Below are 21,161 nucleotides of genomic sequence, written 5' to 3'. Positions count from 1 at the left end.
TATTTTGAACATAAATGCAATTCTTAACTCAAGTAATTATTTAGCACCTTCTTGTTTTATTACAAGAAGTGTTATGATTGTGTTGTAAACAGTATATCTGATAAGGCAGATGGCATCCTCGAATGCCCAAGAAGACCAGGAAAGCGACTGAGTAAAGAATTAATGTAATTAGCCCTGTGAATAAGCTTTAGAAGGCAAATCCCCTTTAACCTCTGTGATAAAACATATGCTGTGTCAAAGCCTTGGATTATTAGTCATACAAAACAGTCCTTACATCTGCTCTGGCATAGAGTAAAAGTAATTTAGTTAATTGGCAGATGCACCATGCCACAATTCTAGCAATAAAGCTACTTTCATAGAGTTCAGTTTTTGACAACAGAATTATGTTTCCTGACGTAGTTTCAGCATGCAGCAGAATGGTAAGCAGTGAGCCAATTTCAAAAGTCTATAGGTATAATAGAAGAAGTGTTATTTAACAGAGAAAAGAGGTATAAACTCACCCTTCTCTCTGCTCCACTACAAAGTAATGCTGCTTCATTTTGCAAGAATCATTTAAAAATCTGTTCCTCATGTCCATTTTGTTTCACAGGATTCTTGTCATCTTATTTTGCTGCATATGCATTCTTCTGTTGTTCTGTAAAATAGAGAACAGGGCTTGGTTTCCATTGTGGATTTAGAGCAGTGGAAAAGGCTGGCATGCCAAGGAAAAAGCTGGATAGGAATAGTTAAAATTTTTTGAAATAGCAATAAAAAAGAGTCAATATCTTTGTTTCAGATGAAGTTGAAAATCACTAAGTTAATAGTAATGCAGTGTGTTCTGTTTCAATACTAAATAAAATTTGTCCATGACACACAAACCACATGACACACAAACTTTTATCATAATGAAAATCTAGTTTTAATATGGATTAAAACTGAATCCATTTCAATTTTGCTTGACAAGTATGTCTAAAATTAAAAGCACTCTGAATCTTAGATTTGGCTAGATTTTCAGAAAATCTGTGTCCTTCATCAATCCCTTTGCGGAATATAAAACTTAAAAAAAATACTTTTCTTCAAAACCCTTTGACCTTCAATGCTTCAAAACAATAGATGCTAACAATAATTACAGCAAAATCCACTCTCATAATTATTGTCCACTCTGATGCTACCCAAGTGATAGCAGGAGCCTGAAAAACTTCTGGCTTTCCCCTTGTAATGATTTTTTTTCATATTTTCTGCAATTTTTCAAACTCTACAATGCCCTGTTTAAACTGGATAGATGGAATCCAAGACAATCCATGCCATAGCTATGGATTCCTAGTGGTGGATTAGATTAATTTTTGAATCTCTTCAACCTCTAGGAGTCTGTAGGTTTTATAGATTCATGCAATGGAATGCTACTGTCACCAATTGCAGCCTCCTAATTAAAGTAATCCCATAAGGTTGCTGTTAGGGAGCCTGTTTATTCATGCATTTTGACTGTTGCTGTGGTTTTCAGAAGGAAGTACCTACTAACTATAATGCAGAGGACCATGGGATGGGAGGTGTAATGATCTGCATTGGATATTTTGGAAAACTAGAATCTCAATAACCTTTTAGAGAATAATAGCATGCACAGCCATTTGAAAATCATACCCTTTTGTAAAAGTAGGATATTCCAGAGAAGAACCAAAAAACTTGTTCAAGTAAAATCTTCTCTTCAGTGGTATATAACCATATGTACTTATGTAAAGCAATTTGGTTTTCAGCTGTTAGACTGATAACCTACTTGTCTCTGATCTATTAGGAACAGAGATTATGCCAATGCAAGGAACAACAGAGTGTTAGAACTGCTTTTTTCAATGCCCAAAAACATCTACCTCCCATAAGATATCTTGTTTCGATATCATGCTGTCAAGAGACAAAAACAAAGTAGACTCCATTAAAAGTGACATATTTGGTTTACTCACCACCTTCATGTATTCAGCATACAGGTACATAACTTGTCAATCCAACCCCAGATGGATTTGAAGTGGTTTCTCTGATCAGATAACTGAGGGCATCTTTTTTACAATAAACAGCAGCATGATTTTTTTCTCAACAATCCAAAGTCTAATGGCATTTTTCTCTAAAATGGAGTCTGAGCAGTCTCAGATCTGATCAAGAAACATAGAGTAAAGGGAAAGCTGCATACCGAAACATACATATACAAAACAGACATAAGCAAGCAGAATCATATACAAAACAAATTACTAGCGGAGGCTTGAAGAAGGTTTCTATTTCCAACAAGATATGTTGGCTTGTTCCTGAAACTTGTCAACATAGCAGTTGACATTTAGAGAAAAGCATTACAACAAAATAGGTGAAATGAGGGCCATTGTTTTGATTAGCACTGAAGCAATGTTTAAAGGAATGCTTTTACAAAATACTTTAAGATTACAGTATTTCTAAACTCTGAGGATGGTTTTTTTTTCTTCTTATTTTCAGATCTTATTAAAAAACTGGCACAGCAATCATTTGGAAGTAAGCCGGGTGATTACCAAAAGGTAACTTTTCTATTTTTACTCATGGTATTGGTAAATGTGCAGTTGCATGTTTATGTATGTATGCAGATTTTAATTTTAAACTGATAACAGAGCTATCATTCATGCATTTTCTTTTTAAATATCATGAATGAAAAGTTTCCAGGGGACTTGATGTTTACATAGCTCCGATGTCTGTGTCTTCTGTATTGGGCCTCTGATGTTGGTTCCAGTGTGTTAATGATTCATTCCATTCCCAATTCCAAAAAGTCTCTTCACACATTTCCTTTCACATTTTGAGATACATCTCTGAGGTAGCACATTCCGTATAGAAGTGAGAGTGTGTGTTTACATGGGTCAGATGGGCTTCACTGACCTTCAAGTGGTTCTTCTTGAGAAGACAAGAAACCGTAGATAAATGTCCTTGAGATAAATCCTGGCTTCTACTTTCTCTACCTCCCCCATAATTAGTGACCACAAGGGTCTGCTAGGTGTGCTTTGGGGTGCACAATATAGGTTAGATGGATCGGTGCAGATTGGTATAGATGGATGGTGTTTTGGACTTCAACTTCCACAATTCCTAACAGCCTACTGTGTGGGAGTTGAAGTCCAAAATACCTGGAGGGCCAAAGTTTGTCTATGCATGGTTTGGAGGGTTGTAAGGCTTATGAAGAGGTATTCCAAAAGTTGTCAGATATCTGGTCTTTGGCAAATTGTTTTCCATAGGCTGAAATTTTTTTATGAATCTCTGAAGCACAGTGGAAACACTTATAAAACATTCACATTCCATGAACTTGAAATCCTAATGCCTTTTAAATATTTAACTTATTTTAAAATGAACCAATATTGTTTTTGCCCTTCCCTTTCATTACATGTTGCTTTATGTTACCTCTGTTTTTAATTCATCTTAATTCATGTACAGAGAAATAAAGAAGGAATAAAGAGTCTCGAGGCACCTTAAAACAGGAAGGGAAGCTGGAGTTTTGAGGCTCCAGGTAGCTATACTCCCTTCTCCATGATGCTACTGTGTAGTAACTTGCTTGTTATTGTATACACACACATCCCTCCCCAGCCCTACTAATTCTAGAAAGATTATAATGCTTCTGCTTAGGCTTAGGTAGAGTCACTACCTAAAACTAGTATTTATTGATTCAACCTTTTAAATCTGTCCATTGCTGGAAAGCAGACCTTGAGAACATCTTTGATACAGAATTCAGCCTCAGAATGAAATCGATTCTACACACACCTGCCTTAAAGATTGACAAGTTTTATTTGACATACGATTTTATGGCTGTAATTGTAGCTAGCTGCTGCATAAATGCACATGCCAAATGAAATATTTCATCTTTGGTGCGTTTTCTAATATAGTTGTCATCCTGGGCATTTCTGCAGTTTGGAGATGAGATTTGCTTGCTGAGGTGTCAAAAAGCAACTAGAAACCTTTATTTATGGTCATGATTCTGAAGCAAACAAGGACCTCCTGAGACTTGTGTCATAGCGATGCTTCCTTGAAATTCTAGATGAGTGTTCTCCAAAGAACAAGTTAGTTGCACAAGACAAAGCTGGTAATACAGTAGGGAAAGAAATTTTCTCCTTTCCCCTTCAGGGTTTTTAAGCACAAGGACTGCAATCAGGATGTTTGAATCAATTTCAGAATGTATTCATACATAAATGTTGACCACTTCCAAAAATCTGTTCTAGCCTTCCCCAATCAGATAAGTTCTTAATATTTTGGATAATTTCTGCCACCATCATCAGGTTTTTTAAAATCTGGGAGAACCTTGTAAGACTGTCTTTGGCCAAGAATAGACAATCTACTCCAGTTTTGGGAAAGTTAGCCTGTGGCCTTGGACAGGGAGGAACCAGAGAACAAAACAACCTGCATCTTATGAAATTCTGACAAGTCTGCAGTCTTACTTCTAAAACTTCCAAGCCTCTAAATGTAACAGAAGGGAAATCAGATAGCAATTGACAGAGCTCTTGGAAACATCAGTACAGAGATGGGATTTTCCTAATTTGGTTCTGCCTGTAAGAATTCAAGCAGGAATTCTCACTCCTTAACCACCTCTGCTTATATGAAATAATTTCTTCCTTCTTGCCTAGTTTAGCACTGACAATGAAAGGAGGAAATCCTCATAGAATGTGAGAAGGGGAGGAGTAACAAGGCCCCTTTAAGGCCCATTTGTAACATCTAAACCTGTGCCACATTTGCAGAATGTATCACCAAACCAATCCTGTAATACTCCCTTTATTACTCCTCTTCTCAATGGAACTACATCTTTTCAGACAAGCAGAAGCTTGTTTTCAGGTAGCCTAAGAGTAAGTGTACTGTAGGGAAGAGCAATAAACAATTTAGGTCTGTCCTCAGGGGAGGGAAGACTCCGCTTTACTGCAACATGGGTAAATAATTCTTTCAGGGAGTTAAAAACAAGGCCTGATTCATAACCCTTTTTGACACATCTGCTTCAGTTCAATACCTCAAGGAGCTCAACTCCCTGGATGGTGTGCATCTTCAAAGTTGGTATACATTTAAGCAGAGTGATGTTCTGTATAGTCTTTAAGGTTATAAACATCTTTCATTTGCAGTTATTCTTTCCCAGCTAGTATGGTTTGCACTGAAAGTTTTAGTGGCAAATATTGTATTAAATACAAAAAATGTAGGAACTGGTGAAATCTCTTTACAGGTTGATTTTTTTCCTCCCTTGTCAGGATTGAGGAAAAAAATGTACAGAAAATAGAATTTGAGTAGCTAGGGCATATTTAAGTTTAGCAAAATTGAAAGGTACCTCTGGAACTAATTGAACTGTGTGTCTTGTCAATAGTTGATGTACATAATTGTTTGCTGTCCTTTTCAGTTATTTTGGTTTTGTGGCATCATAAAAACTGGCTGCTTTTACTTATTGCTCACCTGCCTTCTTTTTATGCATGCTGCCTGTGCACCACACACACTTTCCATCTGCCTTGACTTCCACAGCCAGAAAATGTTGTCCTGACTTTGCAGGTAAAACTTATTGTTGCATCTGATGCACACTATTTGGATAGCTTTACTAACTAACCAATAACCGCATACTGAAATTGCAGTTCCTTTGTTATGACTACATATGGTGATGATTTATTTTAAAATGTTTAGTTGCATTGCTTACATACTCATTAATTTAGTTTGTTACAACCAGTTCTTTGTGATTTTTAAAGAAAAACCTATCTTCTAATTTCCAACAAAAATATTTAGTTTTTCTTAAAACTGTAATTAGGTCACTTGATGCAAATGACTATATTTCATTTGTTTGTACTCGGAGCTATTTTCATTGAGGAATTGGTGGGATTTTGAAGCAGATTCACTGAGAGCAGAATTAGAGCATGATGAGATGTAGCTGGTGAGACACACTGGCTTGTAACTGGCCTTGGAGGCAGATGCCTGATAGCTGTTCCCCCTCTACATTGGTAATAGGCTGGTATTTACAGACGGGGAGTAGCAGTGGTGGAGAAGCCAAGCAACATATGGAATTTGTTGTTTTTCAAGTTAGATGGTTACAGAAAAGTACCCAGTAGACTTGGAAGGCAAATTGGGTATTGAAATGTCTAACTACTTCTTAGCATTCTCAGTGTGCCTTGCTATATATGTGTATGCTTTCATACACACTGTATCCTGCTGGTGTTTCTTTTCTTTGTTTGAGGAAACTAGTAACAGCTGGAAAAACTGTGGTCTCTTTCCCACTGTGTAGTTATAACACTTCAATGCTATTTGAACCACCATGGCTATATCGTGGAGATTGTAGTTCTTTGAGTTTTTAGAATTCTCTTCCACAGAGTTCTGGTGCCCTCTTAAACTTATAAACCCTAGTATTCCTTCAAATATAACCATGGCAATTCAGGTCAGAATCAAAGTCATACCATTGTGTTGTGTGAAACAGACCTAAGTGTCTTGTCTAGTTCACCCCCTTGTTCCCAACTGTTGCTAGCCAGGAGCTTCCATGAAGTCTATAGCAAGAGCTGCATTCTGATAGTCTTCATTGCTGAACAATGAGCATATGGGACATGTTGACTCAAAAGGTTTATTTGATTATATTGCCTTTGTAGTCACTGATAAACCCATAATCCCTAACAACAACAACAACAACAACTTTATACCCCACCACCATCTCCCCAAGGGGATTCGGAGCGGCTTACATGAAGCCAAGCCCAGCAATACAGTAAAACAATATAACACAAGAACACAGCAGAAAATAAGAAAAATAAAATAAAATACAAAAACCAATATAAATAAACATATCAGACAATATAAAATCAGAACATTAGAACACAGAAAATTTGATCACAGGGAAGGGCCATTTGCAAGAGACTAAAATTTAAAAACACTGGGTGAGAGAGCAATGTAATGTATCAGGACAGGGGATCCGGGGAACAAAGTAGGCTTAATCCTTTTGTTGGAAGCAATGTGATCCAGTGGTTATCACTGTACCTTGTAATGCCAAATTCCATAAACAAGTTAACATTGGTCTTAACTTCTTCCTAGCTGATCTCATTTATTTAGGCAAGAATTACATACACTGCTGTTTTATTGTAGGGAATCCAGTTATTTTTCATCATGATTGCATTTCTAGTGCAGAGAGCGATTTTTCTCTGTATGTCAGAGATGGGCAACTGTGGTCTTCCAGATGTACTTGGTGTACAGTTCCCATCTGCTCTAGCCACAGGGTGAGGAATTATGTGAACCACAGTCTGCAAGTGTCTGGAGGGCCACTGTTGCCTACTATTGATCTGCTTAGAGGCCTTTTACATCTTGTGTGCTGTAGTAGTATAGTTCTTGTTATTTCTGTAATTGCTCTCACACTCCATCAGATATAGATTAGGATGTGCAGCAATATCTGTGCTAGTTCAGGACAGGTAAAGTGCTTGAAATGCATCCATTGGTGTAATTGTAAATTCAGGGTGGACTGTCGTAATAGTCCATGGTTCTCTGCTAGAGCCCTTTTTCTTAGTGGAGCACATTCTCCCAGAATGTTTACTAAGCAGCACTGGGTACATATGTTACAGGGATTTGCTCCACATCATGCATAGGCTTCAATAAGAGAATATTTTAACATATTTTAAAAACAATGACATTGGCCCTCAGTAACATCACTGAACAGACTTTCCAGTGGTCACTGATGGAGATGGCATGTTGTCTTGGTACAAATAGAATATACAGTGGGCCCTTGGTATCCAGGACCCCATGTGGATAACAAAAAATCTGGATGCTGGAGTCTCTATTAATAGAATAGCATAGGACAGCATTGGAAATGGTGACAAGCCCTGGCTTCCAAGTGTGCCACCAGGCATGTTTTCTTTGGGCTCTTCTGATTCCAAGGAGCACACCAGCTGCCTGCTTCTGCCTTCAAGGCAGCAGCTGTGGTTTTAAAGGAAAATGCTTATGTCCACTGGTTGCTTTTCATGTCGCCCAAGTGAAGAATAGTTCTCTTAGGAAAATGATTTGTTACACCAGTCATTCTCAAATTGTTCCCCCTTTGAGCTATCCTCCCAAGTAGGTAACTTTTCAAAATGTATTATTGAAAAATGCCTACTTAGCAGATCATACATTGCGGATCAACTGCTGTTTGTTTCTTCAACCCAGTGAGCCGGGGACAGTCCTATAATGGTCTAAAACCATCACAGCACCTGGTAGAAACTCAATCTGATGTCAGGCATCTCTTTTCCTCATTACACTTCAGGACAGTGAGCTAATGCAGATTCCATGGCATCAGCTATTTAACCTGCTACTCTTTGACTAATACTAACCTGAAAATTATAAAACCTTGTGCAGTATTTTGACTGAATTAGGGCTTTGGTATTTCTTATACAGTGAAAATGGGTTCCTTTTGCTTTTTATTGCTGCTGTTGTAAAACTGGAAGCACATTTTATGTTTGCACTGAAAATGTATTTTTCAAAACTACATTTTCTCAAAAGCTCCATTATGTTCCAATTAAAATGTGCTGCCCAGCATCCCACTTTCCAGCTTGTCCAGTCATCGTTCAGTATTGAGAATGTGCTTTCTGTGCAGAGGTGATGGTTATACTTGGGTTACTCCAGCCCAGTTTTCTGTAGGGTAGATAGCACTGGGAAATCCTGGTGCCTCCTCGCTCCTTCGCTTGGGATGGTGCTATATTCCATGAATTGGCAGAGAAAGTGTGGGATCCATAGTGCATGCTGCCTCTCCACTCTGAGGACAAAGGGGTGGCATGTATCAGATATAGTGGCCTGATTTATCAAGTTATAAAAAAAGAGATTTGTTTGATTTAGAAGCTTTACCTGCAGTGTGTACTTCATTTGTAACTATAACACTTGCTCTTGCTGTTATCTCTGTCCAAATTGCAGGCCGTTTACTATGAAATTGGTTTTATAGTCTGTGCTGCTGTGGGGATACTGTTTGTTCTGTTGCTGCCTCTAGTGGGGCTCTGCTTCTGCATGTGCCGCTGCTGTGACAACTGTGGTGGGGAAATGCACCAGAGACAGAAGAAAAATGCGGACTGCCAGAGGGGCTGCTTTGCTACCGTTCTTTTTGTTGCTACTTTATTAATCAGGCAAGTATTGGCAAGGTGGGAGCAGTGATAACTTTGCTTTGCCACAGAGCTAAAGTAAGTTTGGTCCAGTTTATTATTTTTTGGGGCTTTTCTGTTAGACTAGCAGTAATATAATTGAAGGCAGAGAAAACTTCTTGTGCTTGACTGAGCCATTCCATTTTATGTCCATAGTTCATTGTAAAATGATGCTGGAATAGCTGGCAAAAAGCTGTATGAACAGCATTATTGTAAGATATTTCTAGTAGTCAGAATGTACCCCTACATACAGACAGGCAGCAGGTAGGGGAAATTGAAAGTTCAAATACAATACCATTCTGCACTTAGCAAAATTGTTTGAGAAGTTGATTATTCTAACAAGGGTGAATTTATGAGAAACTGGACACATATTCAATTCCTTATCTAAAATCTATAGTCTTCAGTAGTGGCATACGGAGCAAACAATACATCACGTGAAGCTCCTGATCATGCAGTTTGGCTCTTAAGATATTTCTCAAATTCAGTGCATACGTTTTTATTATTTCTGTATGTGTTCACTAACTCCCTTTATTAAACTCAAAAAATCCTTAATTTGCCTCCTATAGCTTTTTATGATCAAAGGGCCATTGCTTATCTATAGTTCATGTGTTTTGCTCTTAACAATGGACAAAATAAAATATTGCCATGCTTTTTGTTTATAAGCTGAAGTATGCTGGTTTTGTCATAATTGTTCTGTGACAATTTTCTGTATTCCAAAGAAACACTAACTCGATATAGATGTCTGTTGTGTTTCATACTTAATGTGATGAATTAAACTACTGTAATTTAGCAGTTTAGATGTCAATTCATTTAAAAGAGGACAGTAGAAAGTTGATTATGGTCTCTTGGTATACCACACAGCACTTTCAGATGGGCCATCTGGCAAAGCTCTTCAGTTGGATAATGTAAATCTGAATGGAGATGTAAAGAATGCTTACAAATTGTCTCTTCCTCAGTGAGAAATGGTTGGCCCCCGTGGAATATTTTCATTTCAGGGATTTCTTTAAGAGGAGGAAAAAGAAAGCTGCCACACAGCCACTACTGCACAGCCACCACCACACACCATCACCACACGCCCTCCCCCACACACTGCCTTCCCCTGGAAAGGAAGTAAGAAAAAGGAAAGGGAGAAAGAATGAAAGGGAGGTAGGAAAAAGAAGGAAGTAAAGTAGAAAAGTAAGAAAGAACCCTAACCCAAAGCTGTCTCCCTCCTTCTGTCTCGCCAATTCTCCTCTCCTCCTAGATCGCCTGCTTTCCTTTCTCTTATCCAATTCCTTTTTTCAACAAACGATACTCTCAGTTCCCCCCTTAAGCTGAGAAGGCACTAATGGAAGATTTAGTACCTCTGATGTGTGCTCTGGAAAGGCAGGGGGTACTGCCTTGAACTCAATCCTGGTTTGGCCTGTGGCTTTGGGGGATTGAGAGTCTCTGGCAACCCCAAGGGGCTCTTGTGTTCTTGAGAGCCCACATCCTCTCATTCTACATTTGCTCTGCCTCCATCTTCCAGTGCTGCTGAATCAAGGGGTTCTTTTGGGTATGGTGGACCCTTAGGCAGCTGTTTTTGGGATGTGTAGGGTGCTTTTCTGTTAATGCATATGCACACATTTTCCACCACCACATGTCCCCTTCCACCTTCTTCCCCTGCCACCCCCTTCCCCTTGCTGCCCAGCTCTGGGAGAAACGGAAGAAAGGAGGGAAGGGGAAAGAAGAGAGAGAGAGAGAGAGAGAGAGAGGGATGAAGAAAGGATGGGAGGGAGAAAAGAAAGGGAGGAAGAAAGAAAGGGAAGCAGGGAGGTCTGAAGACAGGAAGGAGGGAGAAAGGGAGAAATAAAAAAAAGTAAGAAAAAAGAAGGGAGGGGGCAGAAAGAAAGATAAAAAAGGAAAAAGAGAGAAGGAAGGAGGAAGTGAGAAAAGGAAGAAAGAAAAGTTGGTAGGAAAAAGAGAAAAAAAAGGAATTTAGAATTTAGTAAGCATGGTGTAGTGCTTTTAACCGCAAACTATAGCTCTTAACCCACTGGGTGACTTTAGGCAAGTTACACTCTCAGCCACAATAGGAAGACAAAGGTCAATCTCTTTTGAATAAATCTTGACAAGAAATAGGGTTGCCTTAGGATTGCATTAAGTCTGAAACAGCTTGAAGGCACACAACAACAGCAACCCTAATTAATCATTAATTATACCTTACTTGGAAATTGAGCTGCTAAAACCTATTTGTGGTCCAGGAGGAGGCCTATTTAATTTCAGCCCCATACTACTCCAGTGTTGTGCAGACCTGCCCTAGATGTTGATTGTGGTTTGTAAGGCACATGGCCTGGAACCCCTATGCTTTAATTGTTAAGAAGTCCAGAATATGCCATCTTGCTTTGCATATTGGTCATCTGCAGAAAAGGGGAAATCGGTAAAAATGCACAACACTGAATCAGCCCACTTATAACACACATATCTACATTGATAACCAGTGTAACAGAGTAGCTAGAATGTTTGGATGGATTGGAAAGAACTGGATCTTTGCTCAGGGGCAGCAAGTAAGAACATTCTGGGGGGAAATAATTGGGAGTGGGCCCATAAGCTTACTGGGGAACACCTCGGCAAGAATATTGTTGGAGTCTAGTCAGTTGTGGTTTTCCAGAGGTTACATAAATATGGTGACATAGCTCCTTGTACCACCTAGAGAGGCAAGTGTAACCCAGAGGCTTATGTGGAACAGCATAAATGTTTCACTTGTAGAAACCAGTGAGAGACTGGCAGGTTCTGCTAGTCTTCTTGCCTATATAACATTAGATTCTCCTGGCATTGAATGGGTATCATGCAATTTATAAATCAGTTCCAACTTTTAGAGGGAGGGAACGAACCCTGAAAAGTGAAGCTCTCTGGCCGTTGTGAAGGTTATCTGATAGGTCTTTCATACTCCATCAACAACAACAACAAAAAGACACTATGAGGAAATTGGTTCTTAAACATTGACTTCCTTCTACGTCATGGGTATCTTGTGTAACAAGTTACTGGGAAGCTCCTAGTCCACAAGGAATGTGTCCATGTTAATAATATAAGCAGTAAGTAGGTACATCCAAGTAGGCATACATACTCCTTTGTTCTCCATGTATCTGAAAACATTTGATATGATTTCATGGTATATATTGTACTTTTAACAGGGGTCAGTGGTTTTTTCAAATGTGTGTTTAAAATAGTACACTATCCTAATTTCTGGGAAAGAAAACTCTTTAATAATTGGCTTATTATTAAAAATAAACAAATGTTTCTTTCCTTTTTAAAATCACAAAATATGAGCAAATAGTCTTCAGAAACGTATTACTAAGGTGAATACATTTTTCTGTGAGAATTGTTTTTGTCACCATGAAGAAATTATCAAATTGGAAGTTTTTGCAATCATGCTTTCATGGTACATTGTGTTACTTGCCTTTTGTATTTTGAACACAAAGATTGAAACAGTATCTTCCCACAAACAAGTTGTTCCTATAATTCAAGCTCTCAGAGTGAGAAATACACGTTTTAATCAGCTTTCCACTGTGATATATTTCAGTTTCTGCAAACTGCCAAATGCAGGTTTATTTTTTTCAAATTAAGGCACTTATTACTTGAGAGAAGTATTCCTTGGGGAAAACAGCTCAGAAAAGAAGCCTCAATGTCATATTTTTTCAATAGCAACACCCAGAAACTTTGCTTACCTTGTAGCTGTTGGAGAAATGATTGGGGACTGCAGGGGACAGTCCCACATCATTTATCCTATGTGAGTCCAAGTCCTATGTGTCAAAGTCTGTAGATGGTCTGTGTTTTGCAGGCATACAACAGAGTTAAAAGGACAATACTTATATAAACAAGAATCTTGGTATCCCTACGAATGTCCCAATCCTCAAATTTCAGTCTTGACTTTCAGAAAGATTCAGTCAGTGTTGCGTCTGAAAAATCCTAAAAATCTCTTGGGAAGACAGATGGACAAATGTCAACATTCTGGATGAAGCAAAAACCACCAGCACTGAAGTGACAATCCTCCACCATCAACTTCGCTGGACCAGCCACATTGTCTGAATGCCTGATCACCATCTCCCAAAAGCGGCTACTTTACTCTTAGCTCAAGAATGGAAAACAGAATGTCAGTGGTCAGCAAAAGAGATTTACAGTTGGGCTTAAAGCTAACCTTAAATGTAGCATAAACACTGATAACTTAGAAGCCTTGGCCCTCAAGCATTGTAACTGGAGGTCAGCTGTTACCAGCAGGGTTATGGATTTTGAAGAGGCATGAATAGAGGGTGAAAGGGAGAAACGTGCCAAGCGGAAGGAGCGTCAAGCAAACTGTTGCCTTCCATCTGAAGATGTATGTGCTCATTGCAATGTACCATGTGGATCCAGAATAGGTCTCTACAGTCACTTATGGACCCACCACCAGCCATGAGAGACTGCCTGTGATGATGATGTGACAAAGTACCAATTGAAGTAGTAGTGCACACACGGTATTTTTTATAGAAGAGTCCCTGCTGGCTCAAATCAATCTGCATCTATTCTACCATTTCACTTGTAAAATTTAGAATTGTATGGACTTCTGTCTTTCCTGTTATATGTCCCCTCTCCTCAGAAATTGATGTTCAGAGCTTCAATTTATTCCTAGGATACAGGTATTAATAGCCTAAAACATTATTGCTAGTCAAGTAAGGATGAGTGGAATAATTTACATCTGTATCAATATCATAACTGTTTATATAGTTGTGAAGGTGAATTTTGCTATTGATCAAATTATCCCAGCTGTGAAGGGATACTTCTGTAAATGACTTCTTAAATAATCAGTTGAACAGCTTTAGATATGTAAATATTGAATAATGTGAACAGCACAAGAGAAATGCAAGTGTCCACATTGTTTCTATGGAGTATTTATCAAAATCTTTTCAGCTTCTAGGTATGATAACTCTGTCCTAATCTCTGCCCTTAACTCTAGTTCTCTGACACCACCTAATGGTCAATGGTAGATTGTGAGTCAAAGTGTATATATAAGTATTTTCCAAGTACAGCAACAGAGCCTGTCCTGTGAATATTGTGTGAACACTGATGGTTTTAATCTGGCAGAAAATAAGATGCATATTTTTTTACAATGAAAATGTACCATATTTGATAAAGTAAAACCTTTCCTTTCCATCCTCTTTTATACATAGCGTTGGTGTGCTTTTTGCCTATGTTGCTAACCAACACCTCACAAGTCAAGTCCGAGGAGCAAAGAAATTGGTGAACAGTAATTTCAAAGACCTGAAGACTTTCCTAAATGATACTCCTGCGGTAAAGTGACACATTTTCCCCAAATATAGAGAAAATTGAAATTATTATCTTCAAAATGTGTGGCACTGTAGTTTAGAACTGCTTCTCTGCCTTTAATTTTTAATTTAATTTTAACTCCAGATCCATGTATTATTTGCTGTTCTAAATGTAGAGCAGACTCTGGAGGCAGAGTGATGACTATAATGCTTTTTAAAGTTTAGACGTTTCAAATCTATGGCTAAAACTCCCTTAAGCATGATTTACCTTGAGATCTGAATCTGTTGCAGCATATTTTTCAATTTCTTCTAGTGGCCTTCAGCTTTGCCAGACATATAATACCTATTCTAACTTAGCCCTCTAATATAGAATAAGTGCTTATTTTATATCATGCATTTCATTTTTTGTAAGTTATCCATATCGTTGCTTGTTTGCGTTATTCTCTCCCCCTTCTTTTTTGCTTGACTTTAGCACATATGTTTTTGCCTTTTACAAAACATGCACACTTATGGCCATTTGGAGCATAATATTAATTGTTTTTTCCATATATGTTGGAGAGGAATACACAGGCAATTGAATTTTTCTGTACAAACAAGTTATACTTGTGTATGTTGTAGAATACATTTGCAAAATTATTGAAACATCTGTATCAAAGGATGTTTTAAAGAGGATGTGATTGAACCTTCCAGTAAGGATGCTATTCCTCCCATACATATTGCCTCCTAAAATTTCTGGTGTAATGAACAACATAATACAAAACTGTATCCAAGAAATGTGATTCGAAATCCCATTCAATAAAGAAGAGGATGTTATATGACTTTCTCTTTAAGCTTAGTGTACTTCACTGAGGCAACTTAAACGAGAGTTAACTAGAATTGACCTTATGTTTGAGCAGAATAATCTAGGATTGTGTGTTAAATGGTTGTGAAGGTAAAACAGTATTGTGTTAGAAATGGAAAGAATATTTGAATGTTTTTAAATGATTAAAATAACGGCTTTCTCAAACAAGGAAAATCCTAGATGGACAAGAATTCTTGCAATTCAGGACTTATTTTGTGTTGCAATGCATGTGGGTTTTTGTGTGTAGGAAATTACTTTTATTGAATATAAAGCTCAGTTGGTGCTAGACTTTTGATATGTTTGATATGTTTTAATCGTTTCCAAGACTATTGTAATTGATATGCATATGGTTTTTTTTTTTACAGTTTTATAATATTGTGTCCAGGGGTGGGTAGGGTGGGGTATAATTACAGTAAACAAACAAACAAAGAAACATAATGTAAGTTTTCTGTAGGAAAAAAATTATGAAAATGTTTTCTGTATAGGGAACTTGTTTTCTGTGTGAAATAATCACATGCATTTTAAGACACAGAGTAAGTCCTAAACTGCCAATCCTCAAAACTGTAAAGTATTTTATGAGCTTCTTACATTGAAGGAGAATTTTGAGTTCCTTTCTCTTCAGTGATGGAGTGAGTCATTCCTTGTACATGTCCTTGTGTATAACTCTAGAAAATTTATTTTAAAATCAACCCCAAAACCTGAATCAGCTTATCCACAGGTTAATATAAGTAATGCACTTTAATTCTTATATTAAAAAAGGAACCATCTCCTTCTCTGAGTACATCGATGAAAGGCAAGAACAGTTAATGTCAAATATCCCTGCAGAACCTAGGATAGTTGACCATGGTGCTACTGCTAGCTATTTTGAATGCTTGGGTGGAAAAATGGCAGTGGTGGCAAGAAGTGGTGGTCCCCTGATGCATCACTGGTGCTTTCCCATCTCCATGGAATAACCCTTGACTTCTCCATTAAAATCCATAATTCTGGTCCCCAAACTTGCCCTTGACTTATACATCAGTAGCAAGGTACAAATACAGATACAAAACACATACAATTTTGTTTTTGTATGGTTGATACTGGAAGCTAATGTTTACTTTGTAAGGTCATGTAGGTCCAGAACTGCCATAAAACTTTGTTCCTAACCCAGTCTCAGACAAGTGGCTCAGAAAAACGATGCAAACTATAGTATTAAATGCCATGAAGAAGTTCAGTGTACTCTCTGCCACTCAACTGCCCCCCGCTCCATGGAGAGCAAAGGCATTGAAGTGAATTGGGAAATCAGATGGTAAAGGAACTAGACAATTGGCACAACAAGTTATATGTTATTATTACTATATGTTAGGTTTTATATTTGTGTGAGGCATTAAATTTTGCCATAAATATGTTGGAAACTGCTTTGAGTCCCCCTCTCAGTTGAGAAAAGTGGTATACAAGTGAACTAAACAAATAAATACATAAATAAATACATTTAGCTGCCACTTACACACTCACATGTTTTTATACTAAATTGGTGGTGGTGGGGGGGGGAGACTTTAGTCTAAATCTGATAATTTATTCCAACCCATTTAATCAGTAGAACTTACAGGGATGTGCCAAGTTCCCATTCAGTAGGTCTCCTGTAATTAGGATTCATTAACCATTAGGCCATTAAATATAGTGTGAAGGGTTTGTTTTTAAGACTATTGCTATGTTTCTGTTGTGAGTCATCTTTAAATAAAATATAACTTTCATTTCTCTTTAGCAAATTGATTATTTGGTGAGTCAGTATAACACTACCAAGAAGAAAGCACTTTCTGATCTTAACAGTAAGTTTATTCAAATTGATTTTCTTCAGAATTTTAGACAAGCTTGACTGCAGAATACCGTACCTGGAATGTGCATGCAAGTCTCCCTTCCATCCTCCCCATCTTTCTCTCTCCCTCTGCTAAATAAAAATAACGAGTACAATAAACAAGAATTAAGTAGTAGGCTTTGACCTAAACTGAGCTGCTAACCGAGATGTGACATGAATATATGATTGTAATTAGATTAATACAAGGAAGTATACTTTGCTTTTATGGCATTGTTTAACTCATGTTCTACTTAATTGTCATCAGAAAATTAAAAGTATTCTCTACTTTTAAAAGGATTTCCCGAGTGGGCCTTTTGAAGGGCCTGAAAGTATTTTTTTTAAAGTTCACCACTTTGTGCACATAATGAATGGCTTTGATGTGAGACAGAAAGCGGAAATCACAATTCTTGTGCATCATTCATATCATAATAATTTCCACTGCTTGCCTTTTGATCTGGATTTCATCAAGCTTACATCAACATTTTGAAATGAAAATTAGTTTAAAAATATATCGGTCACCATCCAAATAAGATGTATCTTGGATAGAATAAGGTATCTGGAGAACCATAGCTATAGCAGTGGTTCTCAACCTGTGGGTCCCCAGGTGTTTTGGCCTTCAACTCCCTGAAATCTCAGCTAGTTTACCAGCTGTTAGGATTTCTGGGAGTTGAAGGCCAAAACATCTGGGGACTGACAGGTTGAGAACCACTGCTTTAGAGGGTCAATCACCTATCACCTAATCCATGAAATATTAGTTTCTTTTATAAAGGTGAAAAAATTGTCTTGACAACTGAGTGGCACAAAGACAACAGTTTCAAATTATTGCATATCCTTAAATACTGTACTGAAACAGTCCCTTGTGTTCAAAAGAAATAGTCTCAACACTTCAGTTGCATTTATCAAGCAGGAAAAGGATCAGGCAGGGTGTGGTTTGAATGTTGGCCAATGACTCTTGTTGATGGTTTGTGTGTTGGACTCTGATCCCCTGCTCAGCCTTGGAAACCTACTGAGTGCCCTTGAACAAGTTATACTCTTTCAGTCTCAAGTTATGAAAGGCATTTTGCCTGAACAAATCTTTTCTAAGAAACTTCATAATTGGTTCACTTTAGGTTTGATACACCATAAGTCAGAAACAACTTCAAAGTATACAACAATGAAATAGGAGAAAAATGTAGAAGATTCAACTTTTGTAGAGAATTAAAATTGCTTTTTCTTCGTGGTCTCTGCGAATGCACACTTGTGGAGAGACTGCGCCTGCGCGGGCTCCAACGGAAACTTCTACATTTTAAAACTTTCAAGTTTTGGCGGTAACCCTGCCCAGCCCCGGCAGGGGATAAAAGGGCGCCCCCCGCACACCGATCCAATTCCTTTTTTTCCGCCGCATGGCTCGCTTCGGAACTTCGATTGGATTGAGATTCTCAGAATATTCTTCGAGTTGTTGACCGTATTATGTCAACAACTCGCTTCAAAAGATGCGCGAATTGTCCGAGGAAGATCCCTGATTCGGACAAGCACGCTCTTTGTCTCTTGTGTCTCGGTGAGGCACATATTACTTCTTCGTGTCGTCATTGTCAATCTTTGACGGCACAGTCCCGTAAAAATCGGGTCCATCGGCTTCGATACCTGCTCTACCAGCAGACGTTGGCTCCGGTACCTTCGACATCGGCGTCGACGTCAGCCACGGTATCCCGGCCCTCGACTTCAACTTCAACGTCGAAGGCAGCATCGACATCAACACCGGTCGATCCCTCGGCGGACGCCGAGCCTCGCCAGACCAGGGCGAAGAAAGCTGCACAGAAGAGGCCGAGAACAGCTATGTCGACAGCTTCTAAGGCTTCGGTGTCGACAGCTTCCAAGGCTGTAAAGCCTACAAAGCAGAAGGCTCCATGTACGGTCACGACCGAGACCGTACGCATCCGACACTCTTCTACCAGCTCCGTGGCATCAGTGAGATCGATCAGGTCCACGAGGTCGACATCTGCGACTCCGCCATCTTCTACGGCGGTTCGCATTGCCTTTCGCCGGTCTCAGGAGGAATCTCGGCGTGCTTCCACCTCCTCCTCCGTCCCGCCCACCCCGGGCAAGTCGGTGTCGAAGACAGCTCAGCCGCCGGCAAAGAAGAAGAAGACGATGCCGCCTCCATCCTCGTCTTCTTCTTCTTCCCGAAAGCAGACCACTGCCTCCTCGGCCACCTCGTCGGCGAGGTCGTCGCCTCTGCAGCCGGTTGAACCCCAACCAGCCCCTCAGCCTGTCCAGGAGCCACAGCCTCTGCTAGAACGGCCGTTGGAGCAGCCCGAGTCCCCGGTGATCTCAGTGGACACGGTGATCGAGGCACCAACTCGACATGTGACAGCCAGACAGGAGCTTTTCCCGTCGGTCACGACTTTGACAACTGTGACGGCAAGACAGGAGACTTCTCCAGTGCTGGAGACTCCGGAAAGGGGCAGACAGACTATGAGACTGGCCCTGGCCCGTGCCACTCAGGCCTCGGCCTCAAAAGCCCCCCCACCAGTTTTGGTGCAGCGCTCGAGTCGGGATGTCTCCTCATCCCCTCCTCCTCAATCCCTGGCGGCTGACGACGAGGAAGAAGATGGCGAGTTGCCGGGATCGGTACACTCGGGGTCTGTGTTGTCTCTCGGGATCGAGAGATCACTCACTCATGACGCCTATGAGGCTGACCCTCCATCTCCCACTGACAATGTCCGAGCCTTTGCAGATCAAATGGCTCGTATGGCTGACGCCTTAGGCCTTGAGGTCAAGCAGACTTCCAAGGCTGTGCAAGACCCGGTGTTTAAGAGGGTGCAAGCAGAATCCCCACCCGCTCCTCTTCTACCCTTCCTTCCATATCTCCTTGAAGTAATCCAGGGCTCCTGGAAGACCCCTTCCTCCATCCCTCCGACATCTAAAAAGATCGAATCTTGGTACAGAACGGATGATGAGGGCTTGGAGTGGCTGAAACATCATCCCGACCCTAACTCGGTGGTCGTGAAGGCGGCTCAAGGGTTCGGAAGGCAATCGTCGGCGCCGTCCAACCGTGAAGGCAAGAGATTTGATGCGGTGGGCAGAAAACTGTATTCCGGTGCCCTCCTACTAGCCCGCATGGCTAACTATGGCGCTTGTATGGGCGCATACCAACAGATTCTTTGGGAGAAAGTGGCACCACTCTTCCAAAGAATGTCTGAGGAGGACCGCTCTGCCCTCTCCACCTTGGCTCAGGAAGCGAACTCTTTGGCGCATCATCAGATGCAGATGGCCAAACATACGGGAGACACCGCGGGCAAGATGATTGCTCACGCCGTGGCAATCAGGAGGCATGCCTGGCTCAGATCTTCGGGCCTTTCGACGTCGTCGAGGCAGGTGATCGAAGACCTCCCATTCGACGCCCTGGGGCTCTTCAATGCGGGAACGGACGACAAGCTGAAGTCAAATCATGATTTCAAGACCTTGGCTTCCAAGTGTGGGTTCGAGAATCAGAACCAGGCGCAGAGGACCAGATGGTTCCAGTATAAACGCCGACACACGGTCCCGTACCGCACCATACAGTACCGTCAACCAGCCCGTCCTCTGCATACCTCCCAGCAAACCCACCCTCAGCAACCCCAGCAGCAAAGGAGGCAGCACCAGCAGCAGCAGTGCTCGCGGTCCCGTCAGGCCTCTGGAGGCAACCAGGCCAGGCGCCGCATTTGACGCCCTAATGGACGATACCGTTTACTCTTTCGTTACAGATGTTGTTCCCATGTCCCTCCCGATAGTACCCGCCCTCTTCCTTCCATCCGGCTCGACACCGTTCGGAGATCGCCTGACAAACTTTCTCCCTGCATGGGAAAATATCACCTCAGATGCATGGGTCTTGAAAATTGTCGACGAAGGCTATGCATTGGAGTTCGAAGAACTCCCACCGACAGGACAGGTTGTCGACACCGAACCGTCTTCGGTAATCCTGGCAGAAGTCGAGACCTTACTTCTAAAGGGGGCAGTCTCCCCTCTCCCGGACTCTCAAAACCATCGAGCCTTCTTCTCCAGATACTTTACTGTCCCAAAGCCGGATGGCTCCCTCCGCCCCATCCTCGACCTCAGAGACTTAAACACCTTCATCAAACCTCAAAAGTTTCGGATGGTGACGGTATCGTCCATTCTCCCGCTCCTCAAGTCGGTCCAGATCTTCAGGTATGGGG

The 21,161-nt window shown here is 40.4% G+C and overlaps 1 protein-coding gene across 13 annotated transcripts in view; it reads left to right on the top strand.

The window, feature by feature from the left end:
* The window catches only part of PROM1 (prominin 1), a 109,542-nt gene that overhangs the window by 47,380 nt on the left and 41,001 nt on the right, over positions 1-21,161 (top strand). For 10 of the 13 annotated variants that reach the window (XM_067468969.1, XM_067468973.1, XM_067468968.1 and 7 more), the window contains exons 5-9: positions 2,449-2,507; positions 5,458-5,484; positions 8,836-9,041; positions 14,219-14,339; positions 16,897-16,960. In XM_067468969.1, coding sequence (XP_067325070.1) covers positions 2,449-2,507; positions 5,458-5,484; positions 8,836-9,041; positions 14,219-14,339; positions 16,897-16,960 — 477 coding nt within the window. The remainder of the gene's footprint in view (positions 1-2,448; positions 2,508-5,457; positions 5,485-8,835; positions 9,042-14,218; positions 14,340-16,896; positions 16,961-21,161) is intronic. The other 3 variants (XM_067468974.1, XM_067468970.1, XM_067468966.1) reach the window with 1 other exon arrangement.

The sequence above is a fragment of the Anolis sagrei genome, chromosome 5 (assembly GCF_037176765.1).
Source record: "Anolis sagrei isolate rAnoSag1 chromosome 5, rAnoSag1.mat, whole genome shotgun sequence".
NCBI lineage: Eukaryota > Metazoa > Chordata > Lepidosauria > Squamata > Dactyloidae > Anolis > Anolis sagrei.
Note: the sequence above shows the minus strand (reverse complement) of the source record. Positions and strands in the feature narration are given on the sequence as shown.